This window comes from Trichoderma citrinoviride (genome assembly GCF_003025115.1).
Source record: "Trichoderma citrinoviride strain TUCIM 6016 unplaced genomic scaffold BBK36scaffold_7, whole genome shotgun sequence".
Classification (NCBI taxonomy): Eukaryota; Fungi; Ascomycota; class Sordariomycetes; order Hypocreales; family Hypocreaceae; genus Trichoderma; species Trichoderma citrinoviride.
Genome location: NW_020194715.1, coordinates 310,901 through 327,319, shown reverse-complemented (window position 1 = coordinate 327,319; position 16,419 = coordinate 310,901). Strand labels below are relative to the sequence as shown.

The 16,419-nt window shown below is 52.9% G+C and overlaps 6 protein-coding genes across 6 annotated transcripts; 5 read left to right on the top strand and 1 right to left on the bottom strand.

The window, feature by feature from the left end:
- Positions 1–476: 476 nt before the first annotated feature.
- BBK36DRAFT_1119830 (hypothetical protein) lies at positions 477–743 on the bottom strand (the record flags this gene model as incomplete). The annotated part of the gene is made up of 1 exon (XM_024890629.1): positions 477–743. A coding segment is annotated over one exon (267 nt), but the record flags the coding sequence as incomplete, so codon positions are not given.
- A 4,751-nt stretch (positions 744–5,494) lies between these two features.
- On the top strand, positions 5,495–6,313 carry BBK36DRAFT_1159232 (hypothetical protein; the record flags this gene model as incomplete). The annotated part of the gene is made up of 1 exon (XM_024894179.1): positions 5,495–6,313. The coding sequence occupies one exon, from the start codon at positions 5,495–5,497 to the stop codon at positions 6,311–6,313; it is 819 nt and encodes a 272-aa protein (XP_024749499.1).
- Positions 6,314–6,917: 604 nt separating this feature from the next.
- BBK36DRAFT_1168799 (hypothetical protein) lies at positions 6,918–7,798 on the top strand (the record flags this gene model as incomplete). Its single annotated transcript, XM_024895230.1, has 3 exons — positions 6,918–7,115; positions 7,188–7,623; positions 7,692–7,798. The coding sequence occupies 3 exons, from the start codon at positions 6,918–6,920 to the stop codon at positions 7,796–7,798; spliced, it is 741 nt and encodes a 246-aa protein (XP_024749498.1).
- A 1,384-nt stretch (positions 7,799–9,182) lies between these two features.
- BBK36DRAFT_1168798 (hypothetical protein) lies at positions 9,183–10,355 on the top strand (the record flags this gene model as incomplete). The annotated part of the gene is made up of 1 exon (XM_024895229.1): positions 9,183–10,355. The coding sequence occupies one exon, from the start codon at positions 9,183–9,185 to the stop codon at positions 10,353–10,355; it is 1,173 nt and encodes a 390-aa protein (XP_024749497.1).
- A 1,539-nt stretch (positions 10,356–11,894) lies between these two features.
- BBK36DRAFT_1200265 (hypothetical protein) lies at positions 11,895–13,114 on the top strand (the record flags this gene model as incomplete). Its single annotated transcript, XM_024897125.1, has 4 exons — positions 11,895–12,113; positions 12,183–12,623; positions 12,693–12,752; positions 12,815–13,114. The coding sequence occupies 4 exons, from the start codon at positions 11,895–11,897 to the stop codon at positions 13,112–13,114; spliced, it is 1,020 nt and encodes a 339-aa protein (XP_024749496.1).
- Positions 13,115–14,050: 936 nt separating this feature from the next.
- On the top strand, positions 14,051–15,676 carry BBK36DRAFT_1159228 (MFS general substrate transporter; the record flags this gene model as incomplete). The annotated part of the gene is made up of 3 exons (XM_024894178.1): positions 14,051–14,347; positions 14,425–14,935; positions 14,988–15,676. 3 exons carry the CDS (start codon positions 14,051–14,053, stop codon positions 15,674–15,676), a joined length of 1,497 nt encoding a protein of 498 aa, XP_024749495.1.
- Positions 15,677–16,419: the final 743 nt, after the last annotated feature.

The following is a 16,419-nucleotide window of genomic DNA, read 5'->3' as shown; positions in this document are numbered from 1 at the left end:
AAGGCAATATCATTTACATCTCATCAACCTGCAAGCTAATTACAGTCCCGACTAAGGCAATCACAGCAGAATTGCAATCGCCCAGGTGGCGGCAAATACGCCAGCAATGACGCTCATCTCCAACCGAGAACCAGCGCTCGGGGGAAGAGTAGGGGGGCTGGTAGGCTGGCTTCCTCCTCCATTAGTAGTTGTCTCTGTGATAAGGCTGGTCGTCTCCGGAACAATTACAGCGGGCTGTGAGCTAGATTCGCCAGTGGGCTGTGCGGTAGTTGGGCTTCCGCTTCCGCCCGTGGGAGAACCAGGGGGGCTTCCGCCATTGCCGCCGGAGCTGATGGGAACTTCCGGGGTGGTAGAGCTGCTTGGGATGGCCGGGCTGCTGCTGGGGCTGCTGCTGCCGCCAGGGGGAGCAGGAGGGCTGCTGGTCTGGCAGGTTCCAGGGGCAAAGAGCGTGGGTGAGGCGCTGGCACAGGCGCAGACTAGAAGAAAGCAATGTCAACATAACAGCTCATGAGTAGGGCAATCCACATGGAGAACGGGGGACAATTCTTACCTGAGCTGGCTCCCGTGATGACGGCCTGCAGAGAGGCAGCGGGACAACGAGTGGCGACGCAGGGCACGAGCAGCTGGGTCAAGCTGGCCTGGGCCTCAGGCTTGCACTGGCACTCATAGTCGTTAACGTCGCAGCCGACGCCCGGGGCAGCCGACGTGAAGCATGCTTGAGCGCATGAGGGAACAGCCGAGCTGGCGACGGAGTTGCAGGTCTTGATGGGCACAGGCTGGCAGCTTGTGATCGATGCCGTGGTTGCAGGAGCGGTGGTTCCAGGGGCCGTGGTTGTGGGAGGCGGTCCGTAGGTCGAGCTTCCAGCAGGCTGAGACTGGGAACCTGCGGGGCTGGTGGTCGTGCTGGGAACGCTAGGAGTGGTCGTCGTCTGAGGAGGAGGAGGAGGAATCTCAGTCTCGGTAGTGCAAGGCACAGTAGTCTCTTCCGTGATCGTTTCCGTGGTCGTCTGGGGAGAAGGAGGGGGAGTCTCCGTCTCGGTGGTGCAGGGCACAGTCGTCTCTTCTGTAATTGTCTCTGTTGTCGTCTGAGGAGGAGGAGGGGGAGTCTCAGTCTCAGTGGTGCAAGGCACAGTCGTCTCTTCCGTGATCGTTTCCGTGGTTGTCTGAGGGGGAGGGGGAGGAGTCTCTGTCTCGGTGGTGCAGGGCACAGTCGTCTCCTCTGTGATCGTCTCCGTAGTCGTCGTCTCCGGGCAGGGCGTAGTCGTCTCCTCCGAAGTCGTAGTAGCCTCAGTGGTGGTCAGCACTTTGGTGGTAGTCTTGATCACGATCGTCGTCAAAGTAGTGCTTGTGGGGATGGAAGTCGTGGTGCATTCCTCTTCGGAAGTAGTTGTGCTGGTGGTAGACTCCGTGGTTGTCGTGCACTCTTCTTCTGAAGTTGTTGTGGTGGTGGTAGCCTCGGTAGTTGTCGTGCACTCCTCCTCAGAAGTAGTAGTAGGAGGCTGTGTGGTGACTGGCTGCGTGGTTGTCGTGCACTCTTCTTCTGAAGTAGTGGTGGTAGTAGTAGACTCAGCGGTTGTCGTGCACTCTTCCTCAGAGGTGGTCGTGCTAGACTCGGTAGTCGTCGTGCACTCCTCTTCAGAAGTAGTGGTGGGAGGCTGAGTGGTGGTAGCTTGCTCAGTGGTTGTGCACTCTTCTTCCGAGGTAGTTGTGGGAGGCTGCGTAGTAGTGGCCTGCTCCGTCGTTGTCTCACAGTCTTCCTCTGAAGTGGTAGTCGGGGGCTGCGTGGTAGTGACTGGAGGAGGGTAAGGCGTGGTAATCGGAGGCTGAGTTGTCGTCTCGCAATCCTCTTCCGAAGTGGTGGTAGGAGGCTGGGTAGTCTCCGGCGACGAAGTTGTCTCGCAGTCTTCCTCAAAAGTAGTCGGAGGCTGAGTCGTAGTAGGCGGGGGAGTCACGACGATAGTTTTTGACGTTGAAGTAGACGCCGTACTGGTTGTGCAAGCACTCGGGGGGTTGTTTGCGACACAGTTGCACAGGTCATCAACCTGGTCCAGAACAGAGACGGCTATAGAGGCCACTTAGCATAGGTAACGAGGACCAGATACTGGCTCATCAGATACGAACCTGTTCCAAAGCCACAGCTGCCGATAATGCAGTTGCTGGCCGCACCCTGGATGATGTCCTTTTGGCGGCATTGGCATGCATAGTCTCCCGGAGGACAGGCTGCTTGGGTGACAGCGGCAGAGCTGATGCAGTCCGTGGCACAGGCGAAGATGACATCGACACTCGCCTGGCAAGGGAAGTTGCCATCGCAGTTGCTATTGGTTGCCGACGCGAGGCGAGCAAGAGCCAAGAGGCTCACGGCTCCGATAGACTGTCTCATTGTAACGAGCGTAAGGGGACAAGTCGAACTGAGCCCTGAAAGAAAAAACGAGAGGATGACCTGCTACGGGGGAGGAGGAGCTGCCGAGCCCCACGGATATATATCTACACGCACGACGGCCAGCACAACGGACAAGTAGATCCGGGGACGACGAGGATTCCCCTTGTTTACTATTACTACATGCTGGCTGCTAGTGCTCTTTGTTCGGCTTCTTTGTCTTGTTGTTGCCCGAGCCCACTACGTAGGTAGGAGAAGCCCAATGGCATCCCTCGCAGTCTCTCGCAGCAGTCTCCTCGTATTCAGTCTTGGACAACACCAGCTCTTCCTGCACGATGATCAGCTAGAGCCATCAGAAGATGGGCTGCGCTTGTGAATTATTGGCCCACCTAGACGGCGATGGTCCGAATGTAGCATCGAGCAAGACGGTGAGGTGGAGCTTTGGTTAGGCGGAATTGGGGCAGAAAAGGGGGGCCAGCTGGAGGATGAATCCTTGTCCATCCACGCGAGTCTTGATCTTGCTACAACGAGGATCTCGTCTTGTTTTTTTACGAGGTTCGAGGTTGGTTTCCTGCAGCTGAATACTAACGTGAGCCGATCTCATGCGAGGGGGAAGCAACCGATGGCCCGAGCTGCAGACCGACGCCAGTTGGGCGTCAACATGGCCTCACCCTCGCATAGAGTTGCGATCAAAACCTCGTATACACAGAATCCTACCTACACTTACATGCAGACACTAACACAGGCACCAATGAGATTCCCCGGCTGAGCCATTCAAGGGGCATGTCGAGGCTTCGAGGCCCAGAGAGAAAAGAAACCTGATTATTAGCTTGGCTCGAAAGGGGACGGCTACCATTGCTACTTATTAGTCTAACGATCGGGACTGGGCTTGGAATCTCTCGGGCGAGGAAAAGTCTTCTTGGGCCGCTAGCATCCTTCGAGGGCCCAGTCAAGCGGATATCGCGCAACGTTTAGTATGTTAGCGTCTGTTCAGCTGGCTTCGGTCACCGCGAGATGGGACAAGGGAGTGAATAGCCGGCTATTAGGTTGAGTGAATGGGTGAGATGGCAATTATCTAGACCTTTGAGTTTGTGTGTGGTTTCTCTTTGATCGAGATTGCTTTGTGTTGAGGCTCATGAGTATAAATGGGCGTTGTGTCCCTCTGATGTCGAGTCCACGTGTAAGCGGGTGTAGCCGCCTGGACGGAATGAGCCGAGACGACAACTCGACGCCCATCAGCCCCTGTGAACTGCCATCATCAGCTGCCGGATCGAATCAATGAACGGAGAATTGGGTCTCGGTGATTCAACAGGCTTCAGGAACAGAAACAGGCCACTCGCCAAAAGCTTGCACCTTGTTCTGATCTTGAACCAAGGCAATCTGCAATCTGCATGCCTCTATTCCCGGATAGGAAGCCCGACACGGCATCACATTCCGATCGTGAGTGCGGGCCAGTTCCGTGATCCAGCGCGGGGGAATCCATGTTCATTGTTACAACCCGGCGAAGCAAGTACTCACCCACTATTACTTGACAAAGCATTTCGCCAGGGGGGCGAGATGGAGATGCCGAGCTGCATGTGATGACGACAAGTTCACAGCAACGAACTTACGATGACGGTGGAATGCAGGTTGGGAGAGAAGAGTCGCTTGCCGCCTTACACGAGTACTGATGCCTGGCTTGCCGTCGTGCAGCTGGTTTAATATGATGCCGTCTCGTATCCCGTCTAGGCTGCAGCCGAGGAGACCATCGAGAGCCGACCAAGGCACGATGACATATGAGCCCGAGTTGGCTGTTGTGCATCAAGTCCGGGACGTTGCTGTCATCGTCCGATGATACGTCCTGATCAGCCTACTCTCGAGGCAAGATGCCATTGGAATACTACGTATCTTGAGAAACAAGATAAGAGAACTGTAACAGCCCATCAGCCGGTATTTGACCAAAGTAGTATTCGCTCGAGAGGTGAAGAGGAGAGAGACATCGATCGCCGAACCTTGGCGGTACTTGTACCACTGACAGGGTTTGCCCCGATTCATAAAGCCCAGCCGGGGAATCTCTTCCAGAATACGAACGAAGCATTACACGTCATATTGCGAGCATGGCAAAGTCGCTGAGTACGTCATATAGACTGAGCAAAGGAACGATTCCTTGTTGTTTAGCCAATTGTTGCATTGGGGTTGTTGAGGCCTGGCAGTACATAGAGGTGAACAGGATAACCAAGTAACAAGAGCATCCGGTCTTGCCGGTGCATCTCTGTCCATCTCTCTCCTCGCGTAACGGCAGTACCTGATCAACGCCCCCACTGCTCAGCGAACATTGCGATCTTCAAGGCCAAAGTGGGACCTGCACAGCTGGAGTTTGTTTCTTCGATGAGATCGGGAGCACGGGAGAGAGATGGGGCCGAGATCCGTCTTATCTGTCCAGCTGCCATATCACTTGCCAGGGACGGACCAGCTCCATGTCATTCTAATTCACCAATGCCAGTTCTCTCTGACAGGTACGAATGAATGAGTGTCTGTTCAGTCACTCACTGACTTGATCAGATTACTGAGAGGGAAAGAAATCACTTATCCTTCGTCTTCTCAAGGGTGATTCTGGGAGGCTCGTCTACTATGACCACGCATGCGCCTGCGTATGGCACCGACACGCCACTTATCATAGTACTTGACTCCAACCTTCAAGTCTCGCATCTTAGTTAACAACCTTGAGAACACATGGTCTTTTTCTGAGCAAAAGAATGCAGTTTTCGTCACTTCATGATGGTAACTGCAGGGTAGGCCTATTATCGGAAGAAGAGGCGAGCCGCGTCTTATTGGCACGTATTGAACCACTTCACTTGTTCAACGATTCAGCAATTAGACAAAACTATCGTTGGTATGATCATTCTTTTCTCCCATTCTGGACAGAAACGCCCGATATCGGCTCCATGGACATTGATTTGGCATCACGGTCAAGCTTCAACACCAGGAAAGGCGCATTATCACATGTACCGACTTCCCCGCATGGCGTCATAACAGGCTTACTTATACCATGAGCTTGCATCAACTGAAGCTCCAGGGAAGAGGCGGAAGGAAAGATTCTTGCTCTAACAACGATTGAAGCATTGCAGACAGCCCAGCATGTCAGAGCCAAACAGCAACTCACCACAGCCGACGCTGGACCACATCGTGATCCTCGTCTCGGCCAGCGACCTGCTCCAGCTGCCCGACCGCCTCAAGGACTTCTTCGTCGTCAGCCCTGGCGGGACTCATGCTGGAGGCGAGACGTTCAATAAGCTGATTCTCTTCGAAGACGGCGTCTACATCGAACTCATCGCCTTCACCGAGGGCATCAGCCCTGAGCAGCGAGCAAAGCACAGATGGGGACGCCAGCGGGAGAATACGATTGTCGACTGGGCTTACACTCTGCCTCACGAGAGCGACTTTCCCGCCGTGCAGCAACGAGTCAAGGATGCAGACGCGGGATTCATCTACAGGGACCCTGTGGCGGGTGGTCGTACGAGGCCGGATGGAGTCGTCTTGAAGTGGGCGATTGGTGCCCCCGAGGATGCGGATGGACATGCGCCGGAGCCTGGTTTCTTGCCCTTCTGGTGCCTGGACAGAACTCCACGAAGCAACAGAGTGCCGTACGAGGAGGACAAGGCACGGACCCAGCATCCGAGTGGCGCCCGCGGGGTGTCTCGACTGCGGCTCAACGTGCCTGAGGAGCAGCTGTCTGCCCTAAAGAAAGTGCACGATGCTATTCACAACGTGGGCAGCGCCGTGAGGGGAGAGGATGAGTGGCGGTTCAGCGTCCCGAGCTCTTCGGCAAAGGCACGACATACGCTCGCACTGGCTTCGGAGATTGGACCAAAGATTAAGCTGGCCTTTCAGGGGAGCGTTGGGAGCCCTTCGTTTTTGGAGTTGCTGCCGGGTATCGTGGTTAAGTTTGAAGCTTGATGTGGTGGTGAGCTTGTGAAGTTGAAGCATGGAATGTCGATATCGAGAATACATAAATAAGTTACAATTGGCCTCTGAGAATCCATTTTTTACCAAAATGATTATCAAACACTGTTCACATATGGCTGTTTTGCCCATATCTAGACAGCCGTATGCGTCAATGCATCAACGATAACAAGAGGTGACAATGTGCACATCAAGTCAATCCACACGGTTAGGCCAGGTACCTCCCGCACCACCCACGCAGCAAAGGACAGCATGTACCTCGTAAGCTCAAGCTGAACGCGTCGCGACTCTTAACTTCCGTCTTCGTCAACAGCTCGCCAGTCTCTTTGTAGCTTCACCACCGCCGCGCTCCCTCCTGCGGGCTCCGTCATCATTCATTCACTGCTTAATCTGCCTACGGTTAAGCTAGTTATTAGCTTTATAGTCCCCGAATCCCGCCGCTTCGAGTGCAATCGCGTTCACGATGCCTTCCGACGAGGCCGACAAAGTCCCCGAGGACGCCAGCACGCAGGACGTCGAGATGGACCAGGGCCACCAGTCCACGCAGGCAGAGACGGAGAATCCCACAGAGAGCGGCGATCGCGCTCCGCCGGCGACCATGGAGGCCGCAGACGATGTCGACGCCGAGGCAGATCCCGTGGAGGAGCGCAAGACGTTTGCCAGCAGCTTGATGAGCCCGGTGGTGACGCTCATGGTCGGCAAGGAGGAACCCACGCTGCTCCAGGCGCACCAGGCCTTCCTCGTCAGGAGCCCGTACTTTGAGGACATCTGCAGCAAGTTTGCCGAGGACGGTAGCGTACGGCTTTCCACTCCCCTTACAAGCCACGGCTCGCCAGCCTTGCGCTCCAGCTAACAGAGCACCGCCCAGCCTCGCCACATCGACCTCCCCGACGAGGACTTGGACGCCGTCGGCTGCTTCCTCGAGTTCCTCTACACGGGCGAGTACTTCCCGCGCAAGATCCCCGGCCAGCGGACGCTCGAGCACGACCCCTCGGTGCCGCCCATCGACGACTCGGGCATCCAGCTGCTCAAGCACGCCAGGATCTACACGCTGGCGCAGAAATGGGGCGTCGCCGCGCTGCAGACGCTGGCCGCCAACAAGATCCACTGCATCAACTCGACGGTCAAGGGCGAGATCGAATACGCGCGCTACGTCTATGCCAACACGGCGCCCGACGACACCACCATCCGCGCCCCCGTGGCCAACTTCTGGGCGACCCGGTCACACACGCTGCGGTCCGAGGCCGAGGGCGAGTTCAAGGCCCTGTGTTTGGAGTTTCCCCAGTTCGGTTTCGATATTCTCAGTATGTTCTCCCTGACAGTGCTGCTCCAGCTCTTGTTGTATCTTCGTCATAAAGCTAATCCTGCGCAGCCCGTGTTTTGGACGACAAGCTCAAGAGAGAGCGCAACGAAAAGATGCATCCCTCCTCCGGCAGCGTTCGCAAGCGCCCTCGCCACAGCAGCGCCACCGGCGCCTAAGAGTCGACTCGCTCTTGTGTACAACATTTGCTTTTCGGGGTTTGTTTCCGGGCATGCGGCGCGGCTAGTTATCGCATACTTAATCAATCTATGCGGAGCGTATCGTGGGTCGGCGCTTTCCCTCTGGCTATGCATGCCGGAGACGCATTTGCACGTGCTACTTATCAGGCTGTTCGCTGGCGTGGTGCATTGGGCGTCTACTTGGATAGGAATCAAACGTTTGGGCTCGCATGTCCGTGGCGATGGCGGGCCACTCTCTCGAGCCTGTGGTCGTTGTGATTATGGTGCCCCGAGACGGCCGGTGACGTGGTGAAGGTCGAGCGAGAAAAGCTCATGTATATCTATGCTCTCGATAGCGAAGAGGAGCCCTGAGGCAAGAGGGTTGAACAGGCATAAGGTCACGGCTCTTGCGAAGATGTTCACCCATCCTACAGCCTCTGATGTGACCTCGCGTACGTGACTTGGAGGATCTGCTTGTACTAACCCCTTAAAGTGCCCGAGCTCACCGTCTTGGGCAAGCAGCGAACCTTGTCAGGCTTGTGTGGCTTGTAAAGGGCTTTGGCTATTGGTGATGCTTCGAACCTTGTTTTAAGCTTTTATTTCTCTCCTGTTAGTAATATGTCTCCTCTGCTCAAAGACTGCGTATATATTTCAGTCGTCTCTCTCTTGAAGCACCTTGTTGACATCTTACTCTCCTACCATATCCTTGCCTTGATCACTTTGTATATGCATGAGAAGATCAAGTCACTCATTGCCTTCTATTTTCCCTGAGAGTCCTCGAATTAAGCAGGAGCACAGAAGTTGTTGGGCAATTCCAACGCCGAAAACGCCGGCGATCCGAAGCACAAGAAAATATTCGAGTTGAGCCATCTGCTGGGTAAGTCCTTGATAATTCCAAGGTTCTCGCCGCCCTTGATGGCTTCCTTGTCTATTACTATCAACAACTCTTCCTCGGTGTTGCCGTGTCTACGGCAAATGCACCTCCCTGTTGTCCCTTCCATCCTCGAGCCTTCCTCTCCTCTTGCCTGGACTCAATGTTTGGTACTCTTCCTTCCTTGTTTTTGCATCATCTCTCGTTATCACAGTTTCTTCACCTTGCATCCGCCCATCGATTTGCTCTCTGTATTCTTTATTGCAGCTCTCGCAAGTCATATTCTGGGTGTACTCATCCTCTTTCAGCTATTATATTCTAACTGTACTAGATGTGATACACTCTTTACAGCATCTGTCTCTTAGCCACCGACAGACGCTCTGCAGCTCCACGCTCGCCACGGCTACATCGGAGACTGGTCAACCCCGAGAAGCAAAGGACATCGTTCTGTCGAGATCCTCTCGACCAAATATCCAAACCACGGCCAACATGGAAGTTGCCGGATCGTCCGTCATGGAGGTGCCCAAGGCACCGAGGCCAGTGACTCGAAGTCTAGCGGCATCATCGGGACGTCCACCTCGAACGTCTCCGCCACGTACAGCGAGTCGGCCAGCTGGTCCAGAGCTTGAGATTCACTCGCCCAAAGTATCTCTGCTCAACTCTCCCTCTCATCCAACTGTGCCGGCTTTCCCATCCGGCCCGGGCGCTGGTTCGGCTACCCCGGCTCCCTTGACACCCCCAAAGTCGCCAGCCAAACAGAAGATACCTGCGAGGAGAATGTCTCTTGACATTGCTAAGGAGTCGCCAGTCTCATTGATGAAGAAATTGACCTCCCATGAAATGCAGTCCTTCGTGAGAAGACAGCGCCAGTTGCTGTATGAGATGGCCAAGGCGGGTGTGATTGTCGTACACCCAGATGTCATTATCCGCGTCGGAATCGATGGCTCGCTCGAGGTGGACGGAACCAGGGACGACCAAGGCGCGGTCAAGGTCGGCAGTCGTGTCTTCTCCAAGGACAATATCCCGGATAGCAACCCACCGGTTTACCTTGCGGGCCGCAATATTCACCCTAGCCTGGTTTCTCCCAACGGAAGACGACTGACTCACCGCGACTTTTTGAAGATGAGGGGAGACTCCGTTTTCTATGCATGGGTTGTGAAGACTTTGGCTAGCCTGCCCGATTTGACGCATGAGCGGTGGTGGGATGCCCTCGAGTCCCTACAGAAGCTGCGCAAAGGTGAAAGATCACAAAAGGTTCTCGTGGGACCATTGTACAAGGCGCACATCTTTGACAAGATGGACCGAGCGACTATTCACAACATCGGGGTCAAGCTCAATATGAACGAAGACTTTACCAATGAGGAAGTCGACGTCAAGCTGCCCATGGCCATTGGAAGGCTCATGGGACTGTCGCCCCCAGCAGTGCTATCAGTTGGGGAAGTGTGGGAGGACCAGTTCTGTGCGTACGCTTTTGAGATTGACGGACAAGTGGCCGATGCCGCCACCAGTTTGCTTTCGACCTTGAAGTTGATGGCCAAGCACCCCGATGCGGACAATCACTTGCGGCCTCTGGCGATGGACAAGCAGGAGTTTCTGGAGAATGCCTTTGAAAAGATTCAGAACCTGCCGGAGATGAAGTCGCTGCACAAGTTTGTGGAGAGTGCTGTCAAGGCTGGATGGCACTGATGGTGTTTTTACGGAGTTTTGGATTTCCTGGTTGTATTATAGATGGGGAAGAATCGCTAGACATAGATCTGGGTGCATGGGTAAAAGAATGGAGTTATGGTGTACACTGTACAGGGAGTAGAAAACAATGGGATTATGGTGTATTGGTAGGTATGGGGGCAACTTGCGTATATCAATCGAGCGACGATTTGTGCTTCAGAAGGCGGACTCAATGGAGGATGGAGGATGGGGATAGAGGGATATTGGGGGTGTCATGATCCTCTGTTTGGTGTTTTCAGTTGTTGTAAACACCACTATCGTAGAGTCATAGTGCCCTAGATAGTAAATATTACCGCAGTATCTTTTATTTGCCAGTTCAAAGCTGGACTGCCTAACTTCTGTAATCGACAGTCGCTGACACGAGATGTTGCATCAACTATTGAAGTATCAGAGAAATGAGAATGGGATCTTGTCTAGACGTTGATGGAGCTTCGAGATCTGGCACAGGTGCTCCTGCAACACGCGTATTGTGTTTCCTTTCTATGAATTTTCTGGTCAATAGTATACACATGCATGTAGTGAGACGTGCATGGCTGTGCTGAATCCTTCGCCGCGCCACAATCGATGCGCTGGGTGGTACGTAGACGTGATGCCGTACCCGGGACTGGGCCGTGAGATCCGTGGTTACATGGCTCTAGACTCCTATGCAGGAGCTGAAAGAGATCAATGTGCTTTTTAGAAGTCTAGACAACTCGATGTGGTATTACTTTAAAGGGTAATGGGTTATTTCAACAGCATTCGATACCATAGGATATGACTTCAGATATCCAGGTACCTATTGGTGATGCTTGGTTGTACATCAGCAATTCTCATCTTTCATCGACAGAGTCCTTCGTTGAGTGTGATCGCTCCCTCGATGTTGTTTCTTTTTTTAGACAATGCTTTGTGTATGAACATTCTCTTGACATGGGTAAAAATTTGGACGAAACTTTGAAATTGATGGTTCTAGGCACATCCACGTACTTAATTACGACAGCCGGACTTCAGAACTTGATCCCAAAGCAACAATGCATCAAGTCCAAACCCGAAACAAAAACGCCCGTCATCAGCCACGCTGTATATCCCCTTAAATTAGACGAAGCTCTGGCGCGTCCTTCATTGCCCGTGCCGAAGGAATTGAACCTGGCTACGATGCTACGGGGGCTGAGCTGTGCGTTTGCCGCGTGTACTCCGTACCTGGTTTGCAGCTGACCAATCGCGGCTTGAGCGAGGTTTGTGTCTATGGGATTCAGCTTTTGGGACTATCGTGATCCTGGTGTTGGATAGTACGCGAATGTGGCTGAAAAAGTTTGTTGTTGATGATTGTTAAGTTGTCGGGTTTCGGGTTGTGCGGTGAGAGAGCCTTCGGAGTTGTGAGGCATTCTCAACAGGAAGCTATATAGTTACGGGATCAGGAAGCCCATTTCCTGCCGCCTTTACTATACAGTTCACAACTCTTCGGAACTCATCACTTTACTATACGCTGGCTGCCTCTTGCTATCCAGTCCCCTGTTAAAGCCAATGGCAACCCCAACAACTCACATTGCTTCATCAAGCACAACATCAACCGCGCTACCAAGCTGCACCACAGCCGTTCCCGGAAAATATGGCGAGGTGCCCATAACAGCCTGCAACTCATCCTACAATGCCATTCCCGAATTCATTCCCGCAGTGGTGGTCTCTGCACTGTTTGGAACACTTACCTTGATTCACATTATCGAAGCATTTGTTTTCAAAAAGGTGAGTAATGCTCCCTGGAATCTTCCTCTCCTTCCTCTGTACGCAGGGCATCGCCTCAACGTGGAGTAGGGTTATACCTGGGTCTTGCTCATGGGTGCCGCCTGGGAAACAACCGCCTTCATCTTTCACGCCCTCGGCGCGCACAACCAACAAAACGATGCCTTTGCCATAGTATGGCAGATCCTCTTCCTGCTCGCGCCCCTCTGGATCAACGCCTTCGTGTACATGACCTTTGCACGCATGGTACACTTCTTCATGCCCGACAGAAAGGTATACTTTGTCAAGGCCTCTCACGTCTCGAAAATCTTCGTCTGGGCAGATATTCTATCGTTTATCGTCCAGGCTGTGGGCGGTGTCATGGTCACGCCTAGTGCTTCGGCGTCTACCCAGCAACTTGGCATGCACATTTATGAGGGAGGGATAGGGCTGCAGGAGTTTTTTATTCTTTGCTTTTTGGGGTTGATGATTGCGTTTCACGTTCGTGTTCGGAAATTGGGTCAGGTTCAGTCTGTGCCGCTGGAGGAACTTTCCTTGAATAGGGATGTTGGAGAGGAGCGAGAGGATCATCAACATGTGGAGAAACCCAGAGGTGCTTTCTGGTTGCTCTATGCACTCTACGCGGTGCTAGCATTCATCACAGTGAGTATTTCCTACCAGGTCCAGGACAGAGCTTGGGAACTGACGGAAGAATTTCCTGATAGATGCGCATCATTTTCCGCCTCGTCGAATTCACTGGCGGCATCGACCCCTCGACCAACCCAATACCGTTCCACGAATACTACTTCTACACACTCGACGCGTTCCCGATGATGACGGCACTGCTTATGCTGGCTGTGGTCCATCCGGGACGGTTCATCACGGGACCGAATAGCAGCCTTCGAGACGCCACAAGGGAAGAGAGGAAGATTAGGAAGGCGGAGAAGAAGGCGTTGAAGGAGCAGAAGAGATTGGATAAGGAGGCGAAGAAGAAGGGCGCTTATGGGCAAGTAGAGGATGCGTAAGGGCTATTCAGGTGGAGTTGTTCCTATGTCAACATGATAGTGGCGATGTGCTTCATGATGAGCAAGAGTTAGTCTTTCCAGCTATCGTAGTTTGATTTGTAACTGGGCGTACTAAGTTGCAGCGGCGTTTGTCAGGCAGCCATTCAAAACAGAGGTTCTTTACCATGCAATTACACCGATGACAGAGACACATGCACAGTTCACTTTTGGATGGCAGTAGACCGCAACCTCAGATGAGGAAAATGATCCGTCTCCGGCGGAGAGAGATGCCAAAAAGGGAAAATGGGGACCGGATGCGGGGCCGACGCCGGTCCGTGATTCCCGTCTTTGCCGTCTCACTCCGCTTTGGTCTCGGGGCTCCATGTCTTCAGCGCCTTGCAATGACTGCGGCTCCGACATGTTGCAGTGTTTCCTGGTTCTGTTGTCCAGCAGCACTGCAAACTTCATTTCTATCCTTCTGAATATGTCTTCTTGGTATTGGCCTTCAAAAGCTGTGAATCGCTTCGATGCCTTTTGTGCAAACAAGTTTCAAGACCCGGCTGTAGTTGCATCTAACCTCGACTTAAGAGTGGACGATGACGCGCTCCACACCTTGGAATCACGGACCTGATACACACCAAAAATGACAGAATCTCGGCATGTGTGCCGAAAGACGATCCGCATCTCACGGACATCCTCTCTGTCCCATCAACAAAGGGGTTGCCTCTGTTAGCCTCACAGGCAAACATGACCATTCACGCCACCTGTTGCTTCTCCGCAGCACTAGACATGGCACTGGTGTGCTAAGCATTTGCTTACATATGTCGTCAGCATTCTCTAGAATTGATGCCGGGTGATCGGCCTATATATTATAGGAGAATTCTGTGACAGTTTTCACAATATGGACTTCCTCTATGGTTACCATGACTGAAGAAGTCTCTGACGAAAGTCGTAACAATGGCAGTCCTGGACGAAATCGAAAATGCCACTCCACCATCGAGTTCCACCAATAGCGATGAAGAAACATCAGCGACGGGGACAACTAATCCACTGACGTTTCAAGATCCCAAAGATCCAGCGAACCCCAAGAACTGGTCCTTGTTCAGAAGGCTCTTCATCACGTTCATATGGATAGCCGGGAACCTGGTAGCCTCCGTATCGTCCAGCATCTTCAGCAGCGGCGCCCAAGCAATCAGCGAAGAGTTTCACGTTGGCACAGAGGTCGTCACTCTAGGAGTCAGCCTCTTTGTCATAGTAAGTCGGGCAACCCATATGCCCCATATGAAAGCTTTCAACTGAAAGACCGAATTTCCTGCTGATGCAATGATTAGGGCTATTCCGTTGGCCCCCCGTTTTGGAGCCCTCTGTCCGAACAATTCGGGAGACGATACCCTATGCTCGCCGGCATGGCCCTCTTCACAATCTTTTGCATCCCCGTCGCTGTCGGAAAGAATTTGCAGACAATCCTCATCGGACGGTTCCTATGTGGAGTGACTGGCGTTGCGCCCATCGCTCTCTTTGGCGGCGGACTGGTCGACATCTGGCATCCTGAGCAGCGAGCAATTGCCATGGCGACTGTCATTGGCATCGTTCTTGGAGGGCCCTTGCTGGCTCCGGTGATGGGGAGCTTTATCACTGCGAGTCATTTGGGTTGGCGGTGGACGGGATGGTTGAGCTGCATCATGGGTGGGTCGTGTACGGTTCTTGTGTTGTTTGGGTTGCCGGAGACGTATCCGCCCGCCATTCTGCAGAAAAGACAAAGAGAGGATCTGGGTCGGAATGGGAAGAGGGAAACGGGGGGCTGGCACAGATTTGTGCGGGTGTATCTGGTTCGACCCTTTGGTGAGCCGCCTTCTTGTTCGTCTCCCAAATTGCTACTTACTGATGTGTATAGTGTTGCTCGGAACTGAACCTATCCTGGTCCTCATGACGCTCTACCAAGCATTCGCCTACGGCATCCTCTACCTCGTCTTCTCCTCGTACCCCATCATATTCCGCGAACAGCGCCACTGGAAACTCGGTCTATCGTCTCTGCCCTTCCTGGGCATGATGGTCGGCGTCTTCATCGGTTCCGCCATGATTGTCACTCGAACCGTATTGGTTCAACACGCAACCCGCAGGAAGCAGTCAAAAGAGAGCGAATCTGAAGAATCCTCTACAAATCCACCTGTACCCGCACCTCCTGAACGACGCTTACCACTAATGATGGCAGGAAGCATTCTCCTCCCTGTAGGACTTTTCATATTCGGATGGACTTCTGCGCTTGATATTCCCTGGGTAGGCATGATCATTGGCAGTCTCTTTGTCGGCTCCGGATTACTATGTGTCTTTGTCACGGCAATGACATACATCCTCGACGTCTATTCCCACGTGGCCAACAGTGCCCTCGGCGCAAACACCATTGTTCGCTCTCTCTTCGCCGCTGGGTTCCCCTTGTTTGCGAGCTATATGTACAAAGGCCTCGGTGTGGCGTGGGCATCGAGTGTACTTGGGTTCGTGAGCATCGCCATGATTCCGATTCCGGTCATCTTTTACAAGTATGGGCCTCGCATCAGGGCTCTTTCCAAGAATTTGATAGTATAAATGAGCTCGTAGGCTAGTATCCTGTTTTGCATTCTTACATCTGCTATCATATGGGAGAGGAAACATTACTTATTACTACTTATTTGATGCTCAGCTACTGAAATTGCTTCGGTACTATTGCGACATACTGCTATTATTATCATGAATTTCAACTTTTGATGAATGCGACTGCGTATCACATCACTTGACCATTGTTGCGTTTCTAGTATGTATGCATATCAAAATCTGCCGCGTTATGTTTACTCCCTCCAGACTGGGATGCTACATAACAGCAATGGAGTGCAATTGGTGATGTTGTTTCACCACGAGGCAAGGTACTTTTGTCACTCATCTAGAAGATGGCGTCTCTTTCGATTAAGCCTGTGTACTAAGTAAAGTCATATCGCTCACGAGGCCTCCAATTGTATCGCTTTTCTATCATCATTCTCAAGAGAAATCGCGGTAGAAGCCTGTAACCTCCGCGCACCGAAAACCCCAATGCTACCTATCCCGCTGCAAAGCTATTCGATAAAACACGGGCCGAAAAACAAGTAGAGGAATAGCACCGGTCCGTACACAGCCGTCCCCTTGTATGCAGCACCTGCGAGGGCAGCCATTGCTCCAACTTCGCCCGCGTACCCTTCTGATAGCCCCGTTTCGTGAGGCCCTTTGAGAGACTCTCTCCCGATGACAATGCAGATGAGGGTGAACAGTGGAAAGAAGTACTCGAAAGATACCACAAGGAATCCGACGATAGCTTCGCT